This window comes from Quercus robur, chromosome 10 (assembly GCF_932294415.1).
Source record: "Quercus robur chromosome 10, dhQueRobu3.1, whole genome shotgun sequence".
In the NCBI taxonomy this organism is placed as follows: domain Eukaryota; kingdom Viridiplantae; phylum Streptophyta; class Magnoliopsida; order Fagales; family Fagaceae; genus Quercus; species Quercus robur.
The window spans coordinates 19,016,436-19,027,434 of record NC_065543.1 but is presented as its reverse complement, the minus strand read 5'-3'; the positions used below and the strand labels follow the sequence as shown (position 1 = coordinate 19,027,434).

At 34.1% G+C, this 10,999-nt stretch overlaps 1 protein-coding gene across 1 annotated transcript; it reads left to right on the top strand.

The window, feature by feature from the left end:
- Window positions 1-413: 413 nt before the first annotated feature.
- On the top strand, window positions 414-7,367 carry LOC126701692 (uncharacterized). Its single transcript, XM_050399998.1, has 9 exons — window positions 414-661; window positions 1,362-1,453; window positions 1,787-1,934; window positions 3,992-4,123; window positions 4,229-4,378; window positions 4,520-4,597; window positions 4,731-6,305; window positions 6,425-6,594; window positions 6,700-7,367. Exons 1-9 carry the CDS (start codon window positions 575-577, stop codon window positions 6,839-6,841), a joined length of 2,574 nt encoding a protein of 857 aa, XP_050255955.1. The 5' UTR covers window positions 414-574; the 3' UTR covers window positions 6,842-7,367.
- The last annotated feature ends 3,632 nt before the right edge of the window (window positions 7,368-10,999 follow it).

Sequence of the window (10,999 nt, the reverse complement as noted above, 5' to 3'; positions counted from 1 at the left end):
TTTTTAAATGTGAATGTCCTTTTAACTAAATTCAACAATGTTTACATTAATTAAAGACCAAGACAATATAATATCCAATAACTTGCATCTAAATTTTGTCTTGTAATTCTATTTCTAATAGAGATATTTTTTTTAAAAAATAGTAATCTATATATTATTATAGGTGAAGCTGAGAATAACTCAAATTTAAATTCTAAATTAAAATTCTAATTTTACAACATGTGTCCTAAATTCAGACATAGACTAACATTTAAAAAACAGAGAGAAAATACAAAAAGTTACAGAATCCCCGCTACGTCTGCATTTACGGCTTGACAGAATAGTTGTTGAAATTGAAAATGCCAAAAAGCCAAACACACATTTTGATTTAGTCAAAGATAGCTCTTTTTTTAAATCCATCCAAAAAAAAAAAGGCTACTTTTACTTTAAAAGTTTAATAAACTTCACACTCCATACTCTCTTCTGAACAAGAGTGAAGACTCATTTTCATTTAGGAGGAGTGTGAGTGTGAGTGTGAGTGTAGAATACTATTTGATAATCGTTTTGGCGGGAAGCCGGAAACAACGGCGTATCTATGGACCTATCTGAATCTTCTTCTTCTTCTCCTTCTTCTGCTTCCTCTGAATCGAGCTTTCGCGAGCTAGACGATGTGTTCCTCCAGGTAATAAAAAAAACTAATATTCATATTTGTTTATTTATATATTAATGGAGGTTTATATTATACATACAATACGAGTCAACAACTACTTGTCTTGAATCAGCTTTTGAAATTTACTTTCTTCAAAATAGTTATTGTTAAACCAAACAAAAAGAATGGTAGATGGATGATGATGATGATGATATTGATATTGATATAAAAGATTTTGTTAACTGTTGCTTTTGTAAATTGTAAAGATTGGTGTGGTTTGGATATAAACACTAGTTACAGTCATTAGGATTAAAACTAATAAGTGCATAATCTGTTGTTTAATTATATTCATTTCTGGGCTAAACCCATGTTATAGTGTGTTTTTTTTTTTTTTTTTTTTTTTTTTCATTTCAAATAGTGCATGGAAGGTGGTTTCCTTTTTGAGATTAAGGTGAGGTTGCTAAAATTACTACTGCAAAAGGTCTACAAATTAAATTGTGCAATGAATGAGATTGGTGACATTTCAACAAAATAGTTAAAAAAAAAAATTACTGATTATTATTATTATTTTTGTACCGTGTTCGTAAATTGGCGTATTATTTTGTAAGGTTTATGTAGTAAAAATTTAGTATCGCTAATGGCACTTAAAAAAAAAAAAAATGCATAGATTGTGGTTTTTCTTAAAACTGTAGTTGTCTTTTTGTTGATAGTTTACTTTTGTGGTTTCATACAGACTCAAACAAGAATATGGCTTGGGGAAGTCTTGCAGATAAGATTGGAGGAACAGATGACTGTTTCTGATTTACTTGCTGATGGGGAATTGCTGTATGTCCTGTTTACCTCTCTTATGTATCAATTCGTAAATGGACATTAAACTGTAAACTTTAATTTGTGGTGAAACACAATATGATTAAGACCAAATTCCAAGAAGACGGGAAAACTCAGAAAAATTTGTGCAGAAGTAGTCAAATAATGTTGTCCAGGATGTGAAGATTGACAATTATGAAATAATATAGCTATTGTAAATATAGATTTGAAAGTATAACCGATAGCCGATGAATGGATAACTTTTTAATTGTTTTATTGCCTATCTTGAGATACTATTTATATGTTGTTTAAAGACTTCATTTTTTTTTTCTTTTCCTTTTGGTTTTATAGGTTTGAAGTGTCAAAAGTAGTGTGGAAGATGTTGTTGACAAATCACAGGGAGCTAAGACATGTAAAAGCATATATAAATGAGCCATTTGCTTCTAAGAAGAGCAGTGGGAGGTATATGCCTTATTCCAATGTCGACTCATTTTTGAAGGTAAGCTTTGCCATCTTGTAATGTGGTCATGGAAGATTAATTTGCTGTTCTTTTGCAATTTTTTCCATTCAAAATTTATTTTTATAAAGAATGTGAAGGAAAATTGAAACAATAGTTGTATGATATAAAAGAGTTCAGAAAATTGATTAATGAAATGAAATGGTGAGTGTTTTGAGTATTGAAGCAATTTAACCTTGGTTTGGTCTCTCTCTCTCTCCCCGTTGGTGCGTTGCTACTATTAATTGTGCTTTTCATACAGCCCTTATGAAGCAGGCATAGCAGATGATAGTACAAATTGTAACTAGTAATAAATAAGAACTTCATATAAGGAAATAAGTAAAAATGAAGACTTAAGAACTAGAAGGAAGTTGAGGGGGGAAAAAGATTCTTCTTAGCTCTATAAGTTGCTCTAATTTTTCATTCCTTCATGATTTTACAATCCTTGAATCTCAATGTATAGCGGGAACAATGTAATATTCCAATAGGTTGGGCAGTGTAGCCTACATAACTAGAAAGTTGATTTCAAAATTCTGTATTTGCAAACTTGGGGTGGACAACCTGAATCTTAAGCATTTACTCCCTGGGAGAGAGTCTAACTGCACATCAAATTAATTTTTGATTCATGAGGAGGCCTATAGTAAGTTTTTTTTTGGATGACTCTCAGCTACACCCTGTTACTAACACTGGAATGGAGAGAGTCATAAGTAAAACTACGTATATTTGCTTTAGATGTTTTTTTTTAGCCATATTACTAATACTAGGACATTTCAAACGTAAGAGGGATCCATGTCAACAGTTCATTGAGATATAATATGGAATGTGATAGAGATGCCTCTGTTTAATGCTTATCTCAAGATCAGTGGGCTAACACTGAGGGAGATGCATGTTAGCATTATTATCTGACTCTAAGGGAGATGCAAAAAGATAAAGAAAACTATAATAGTGCCATCCATGTCAATATTTTGAAATTGAACAAAATTTGGCACCTAGATTGACCTTCTCATATGCAAGTGCACTTTGATATATCTAGACATATGGCGATTTGATACTATAGGGATCAGGAACTCAGAAATAAAGCTAACTTCTTGGTCAGGACAAGAATGAAATCAAATATTAAGTACCAGTGAGTTAAGCTCTTAAAGATCTACAAAATTGCTTTTGTAAGAATGACCACATTTGATACCTATAAATCCTTCCATTTTGATGCATGCGTGGATTCAATCTGTTCATGTGACAGACACATGTGAAGAAGACACCCTAACCAGGGGGTGCAACTCTATTAGGATTGAACCGGTTCTGGTGAATCCTAGGGGTGAACTAACATATTTAGTCCCATACTTGATGACCAGAACCAAAACATATAGTGGCAATACCAGACTGAGTTGAAGTAATAAAAGCTTGGGTTTTGGTTGGTCGTTTTCTGAACTTTATAACTTCTATCAAGAAATCAAGTCAGCTTCCCAACAAATGGGCCCAACTAAAGAGATGGTGAGTATAGAAGGAAGACGAATGTTCTTGTGACAAAGAGAAGAGTAAGAATGTCTCTTCAGGTTGATGTGGGAATATCCTTTCTCACAAAATTTTCCACAATTGCACTGGCTTTCCTTTTTATTGGATTCTTATACAATTATATTTTACTTTTATTTTATATGTTAATATGTGAGGGTATCTATTATAGGGCATGATCTCCTCACCTATCTAAACAAAAAACTCCACTATCTATTTCAAGCGTGCACATTGAACTTAATTTTCTTGAACATATTTTGAGGGTTTTCTTGGTTGGATTTGCTACTACAAATGTATTTAAAGTTAAATGATTTTTTAAAATCTCTGCCAATTAATTATATTTTTATTGAAGTGACCCAACCTCTCTGGAAACTGAACTAATTTATCAGTTTACTCAAGATTGTGAGGAATGAGAAAAAAAAATTAAAAACTCTTTATTATTATTTTTAATTCAGATCAAGTATACATATAGTTGTCTCATGACCCAAACGTATCAGTTAATTGAGAGTACTCCACTTCATTGGTTAATGATTTGCTTCTAAACTTTGTAGATCTGCAAAATTTTGGGATTGACTGGCATTGATCTCTTCTCTCCATCAGACGTTGTTGAGAAAAGAGACACTCGAAAAGTTTGTATGTGTATACGTTCCTTCTCTAGGAAAGCGAGGTCTAAGCATTTAAATGTAAGGAGTTTATTGTTAAAAATATTTCCCATAATGCGTTTTGCATCTTATTCCACAGTGAATTTATAGTACTAAGAGAGTGACTGTGGAGAAATATCTTGATAGGTTCCAGATTTTGACGTTGTCACATATACGGTGGCTATGCCCACGGATATGGTTGGATGCATTAGGAGAAGCTGGGAGCTACCTAAGTTCAACGTTTTGAATTCTGCTAGTGAAAACAAGAATAAAGATTCCAGAGAGAAATTCAGACAGGTATGTCAATGTTGCTCTCATCTTCCAATCAGCATGTGCTAGAGGAGAGAGAACATGAAGTCTAGACTGTGTTTAGAGCTTCTATTTATTAATAATTCTTGCTGTCTGTTGTATTTTTAATGCTTCATGCCTCTGCTGTAGAAACATACAATTGCCAACTTCAGAAGAAATTATGACATGCATTCAGAGGATTCCGATGGCACTGAAATTAATCATATGGTAATTCACATTGATGGCTCATCTACTAAGCACTCTTATGATATGGCATTCCAGATGAATTTTGATTTAGAAAATTGTGGGGGGCGCATTTTCAATGGTTAAAAATGGTACTTTGGCCAAATGTTTGTTGCAGGTAGATATTCAAAACCAAGAAAAGATTGATTATTCACAATGTCAATTGGAATCACCATGTACGACCAAACCAGTGGGATCTCTATGCACACAGTGTGGGGAATGTGATCATCTGCTGAATAATTCATTATCTCCATCCTCCATCGATTCACAGATCCACTTAAGTGATGGAGTTTCTCCTATAAGAAGTCAAGTCAAAGATAGCAATGAAATTTCTGAAATGGATGTTCTTTATTATAATTGCAGCCGGGGATATGGCACTTTCATTATGGAGGAGTCTATAAATGACTATACACCAGCATGTCGTTATTTTGCTAATCAGTTGGATGGAACTGACAGCAGTGACCCTGTATTGTATAATGGTGAGGACAGAGTGCTGAATGCATCCTCAAGTGTTGATTCTCATTGCTCAAACTCAACCCCAAGGATTTTTGAAATTGAACCTAAGAGGAGACTTGCAGATATGTTTGATGGCATGGAAGTATCATCTGTTGCCAGCATGAGCTCTGTGTCAGATGCAGTGCTAAACTTGGACTCGGAAGATCGATTTGATACAGATGATGATTCCAAGATTGCCCAATTTCCTGAATTTCAGAATGAAAAGGCTGGTTTCCTGGCCAAGAAAACTGCTAGAGGACACAGATCGCAGGACATTGTAAAATATGAGACCCAGGTGGACAGTTTAACACCTGATTCTGAAAAGGCACATTTTTGCATGGAACTTGAGGATAAAGGCTCCTCTACCAAGCTTTTGCCACTGTACCCTGATCCATTAAATGTGACTGGTCATCCAGATCATGTTGTTTTATACGACAGTGGTGTCTGTATGTCTCATGTGCATTCAGATGTATATGATGAAGACAAACTGTCCCAAATAGACTCAGATGCTTTGAAGAATGTGGATTGCATGCTACCAAGTCAGTCTCATTTTCCACTTGAATTTCATAAATGGGATCTTAAAGGCAAATGTGCAACTGCTATGGTATTGAATGTAAATGCTGGTCAAGGAGCTTCTCTGGTATCTGTTTCAGAGGATGTTTCACTTGGGGAAACTCTCCATCATATGCCAGCTAAAGCTTCACGAGATGCTTTCCAGATCAAGGATCTGAAATCCTTTGTTGGAGATAATGATAAGATGTTTGGTTCAATTGTGGTTAATTTGGACCCTAATGCCAAGAACCAGCGAGATGGATACTCTCAGGGGGTTTATCTCAATGATATCCTGGACGGAACATATGATGATTCAAGTGCTTCACCCAATACTGTAGCTGATGAAGGGAGTGAAAAGTGTTCAAAATTAAGTAGTATAGAATATGATAGTTGTTTACAGAACCAGGATATAATTGGAGATATAGGAGGCCAAGTTAATTGCATGTCAGATATGGTAACTGTGGATAACTCTGCTGTCCACCATAATTCTGTCATTCTTGCCAACCCTAGTGAACCAACATTGGATGAAGATTCCTGCTTAAAAATTGAAAGTTCAGAAAATGTAGATAAAAAGGGACATCAAGCATGTACATCCCTGAAGGATCCTTTTTATTGTTCAGAACAAATGGACAAGGTGTACAGCCAAGTAAGCTTACTTTTAAATGTTATGTTTTGGCATCTTTTCATCACTTTTCGAAAGATTGTGTACTATCATTCATTGTTATTTTGTGAGTTTTCGTCAATTTATGTTGTCTTGTTCCCTAGGATGACAGAATAGATGGAAAGGCGGCTACATTGGGAGTCGAGGATTTAGACAGAACCAAGCATGTTGGTGAGGGAACACCAAAGTGCAAGCCCCATAAAAGGCTACTGCTGAAATCAGTTGTAAGCGGCACTGCTGCTTTTGGCTTGATGTTTCTCGTGTTCCACCTCAGGTTTGAATGAATGTTTTTAGTATTGGCTGAATTAATTGTATTTCTTAGTACTTAGGTATCTAACAAAGGCTTCCTTTTTTGATCTTCCCTGGATTTGTATGACAGGAAAAGTGGCAGCGAGAAAGGAGGGGTACCAAATATTAAATCTAGTCAGATGTTGAAAGCAAATGGTGGGAAATCCTCATTACAAAAGGGAGGTAGAGCAAATGGGATTTATCCAGCTGAAAAGCTTAAATTTGGAGATTAAATTATGGATATACAAGATAAGAGGTGATAATTAATTGTTCAAACAATGTTTCAAGGTCAGATAAACGACGATCTGGAAGCCAAAATGATGGCTGAGTTCAACTCCATCATGTTGCTTGTAGCTCATGGCAGCCTGCTATTGGTAAGCGGCTGAAATCTAGAAGAATGGTTGGGCCAACAAGGTGCCTGAGTTGTGAAAAGGGGAGGAAGATTGGATTTCCTCTGTATCCATCCTTGCCACTGAGGCTTTAGTAAAATAAGATTGGAACTAGAACTGACAATGATTATGCCGCAATTTATCAAATGAAGCGAAAAAGAAAGAAACCAAGAGCGTGTAATATACAAAAGACGAAGTTTTGTAATTATTTTACATCTTGTGGTAAAGAAGTACTACGTCGAGGTGCTACCATATTTTTGACACATTCACACAAACTGGTTCTTGGTATAATATTATATTCTAGTATATTTGTATAAATTGGTAGACCATATTTTTATAAAATACTATGGCCGACTGTGGTTTTAAGTTACTGACTGAGCCTAATCCATTCCTCTATATGACCTATATTGGGTTCTTACTTCTTTGTAATACACTATTAGAGGTTCGAGCTATATTGTCTTTTTTAAACATGCTATCAAAGTTATATTTGATCTTTTTTAAGATGGTATTAAAGCTTATGATAAAGATGTAGTGAGCTTTTTATTAGGACATGGGTTGTTGGGTTGTACTACATTAATTCCCGGTCCCTCTCTACACTATTTTGTGTTCTTATTTCTATTTTCAAATAATATCAATACTATGTTTTGTTGTTTCTAACATGGTATCAAAATGTTTTATTTTTTCTAACATATAAAATTTTGAAGAGCAAAGATGTAGTTACTAAGGACTTTTCATTGTGGTCAAATTACGGAGATTCTCCATATTTTTGCTTTCTCTATATATTTAAATTTTAAAGTGGTTTCATGGGCACATTCCTAGGTCTTTATCAACCTTCATCGTCACATTTGCTATCAACATCAGATCCCACGCCAAAGATCTAGATCCATGGAGATCCCATCCATGCCTAGACATCTTGGTGTCTCACACATCCTTCCGCATCATCTCAATCCCAATTACACACTTGTAGTTGCAAACTTCGTTTCCTGCTTTGAAGACAGCATTCATGTGTTTCACATGTGCTAAAAGCCCTTTCGTGCCAGCTAGTGTTGAGTTTTGTTTACCTCACAATCTCCTGTGAAATCCACATTGTTAATCAGTTCATGGCAAGGACATGATCATCTCATTATGTTATTGATTTTAGGACCCTTCGGTATCTGAATAGTACCTTGTTTCATGATTTCATCTTCCCTTCTAGTTGTCATTGACATTTTAGGCATATATTGATGCCAACTGGGCAAGGAATCTCTTGGATCGTTGTTCCACCACATGATTTTGCTCCCTACTCGGGGTCTTTCTCATTTATTGGCATAGCAAGTAGTAGATTGTTATTGCTCGCTCCAACATAGAAGCCAAATATTGAACACTAGCTGTCAGACTCACCACAACCAAACTTCTTTGGCTGCATTGATTCTTACAAGATATCATGGTTAACTGCACTATTGCAATGCTAGTTTAATATGACAATTGAAGTGTCATTCAAATAATCAATAATGACATGTTTCACGAGCTATCAAACATCTTGAGATTGATCATCACTTAGTTGGTCACCATCTATAAGACACTGAATCTACATTTGTTTCCTCACAAGACTAGTTAACTGATATCTTCACGAAACCTACTCCACCAAGCTGTTTGCGTGATCTTGTTTCTAAATTCAAATTGGTCATGCATAAACCCAACATGAGTTTGAGAGGGGGATTGTGAGAATATGAGGCCTAAGCTTCTTGTTATATTACACATACTTTATACCTGCACTATACTTGTACTTCTATTCTTGCCTATGTAAAGAAAAAAACTAATGCCACAACAAATGGAGTTGTGACAAAAGTTGTGTAATTTATTGTGATCCTAGCATCATTCCAATGCAAATGCAATTCTTTGTACAATTTTACATACAAACGTTTTTTAGTCTTTCCAACATGCAGCTGTTTTATTGATGTGATGCATAATTAAGGGTTTGAATCTATAGATCATGATATTGTATCAAACGTATAAATTATAAATATGTGCGGGAGAGGAGCCATGGAAGGCAACATTAAGAGTACGCTTGCAAGGGTGTTTAGTAGGGTGTGCATGGTTAAGTTGATTTTGCTTTTCCCCAAATTTGTCACTGAACCAATGGGGTTGATTTCCCCATAATCGGAGCTTTTGCATGCCGCCTGGGGTAGATTTTCTGACCTATAGTGCTACGTTTTTTTTGCGGTTGGTGTTTAATTAATTTGGATCTTTTTTGGGTTTGGCCAAAAAAAAAAAAAACTAATACAAAAAATGGTTAAACCTCGCATAAAAATAAGCCAATACAACAAAAATAGGTAGGGTACTAAAAAAAAAAAAAAAAAAAACGAAAGCCAATAGGTAGTAGATCAAAATCGCCAGTCTAACTAGATAGATCCCAACACAAAATAAAAAATAATAATACAAAAATGATAAAAAAAATACGAGGCAATATTTCAAATCATTAGTGATTATTGATTACCTCTTTCTCAATGAAACATTGAGGAGTGAGACCTCTCTGAGTCTCCCTCGAAAATCAAAATGCTGGGGAAAAAAACATCAAGACTCACAACTCACTGCTCAGTGCAGAGAGAGAGAGAGAGAGAGAGAGAGAGAGAGTTCTAACATGGACAACTAAAAACAACTATTTATGTGGGACTTTCATTTGCAAACTTATCATAAAAAGATACCATTTCTATATATATATATATACACACCATAAAGAGTTTATGAAAGGGATACCAAGAATCACTTTATGTCATGTTTTTAATAAGAATAGAGGGAATTTTAAAACAAACATTTTCATGACAAACATGAGCATTATTTAATTCATATTTGATTTTCATTTGAGCACCATTAGCAGAGAACAGTTTCTCAGTGGATTTTTCATAATATTTAGAAGGAATTATTCCTTCTTGACTGCAATTCATATATATAAAACCCCTAATGAAATGAGATTGTTTTATCCATATATATTTTTGTGTGTTGGGCGCCGGGGGGGGGGGGGCATTTTGGATTTTCTGCTTTGTTCTTTGCACGAAACTGGTGTCAGAAAGAGCACCAGTCTCATTTCGTTAGCCTCAACTTCATCAGTTGGCCCCAATTCCAGTGCGGTTTTGTTGACTTGGTTGCTGCAGTGGAATTTGGGTTCTGCTCACCCCTAGTGTTTAGTGTCTTTTAAGTTTGATCGATAATAGGGATACTATAAAATTTATAATGTAAATTTTACAAATAGACATGTTATAATTTACAAAAAAAAAAGTAATTCATATATTCATTTTATTAAATTGTCTAAGTAAAACCAATCATATTTTTTAGAGGTGGATTCGAAAATACCCATGGTTTTTGTTTTAAGAAAATGATTTTTTTTTTTTTTTTAAATTTGTAAAGATGCCAATTTTTGGGGAAAATTTGATTTTAAAAAGTTTCATGGGTTTTTCTTTTAAAGAAAAAGGGTTTGGATTTAAAAATCCCATGATTTTTATAACAAAAGAAAGTTTGTATTGAAAACGTTTTTTCTTTTTGTGAAAAAACCAATTTTGAAAAAAAAAAAAAACTTAAGAAAAGAATTAATTAAAAAACGTTTCCATGGGTTTTATTTTTAGAGAAATAGTGTTTGGATCCAAAAATCTCATGGTTTATTATCATTCTTGAAGAAAACATGGTGTAGAAAAATTAATTCCTTTTTTATCCAAAACTTTTCTTATTCAAAAAGTCTTTTTAAAAGAAAATCATTTTCGGAAAGAGGGAAAAAAGGATCTTTTTTTTAAAGAAAAATCTTTGAATCCTTTTTTTTTAATAGAAAAAAACACTTTTAAAGATTTATTTACCCAAGTTTTTATTTTATGGCAACATTAAACATGAGAAAGAATAGAGAGCAACAAGAATGAATAAGGGTGCTAGAAATTAAAAGACAAGAAACTAACGTGCTTTAGAAGTAAAAGAATTTGAATATAAGATGTAAAAATAAATTGATTGAAATTTAATAGAATTTAAAGACAATAAGAG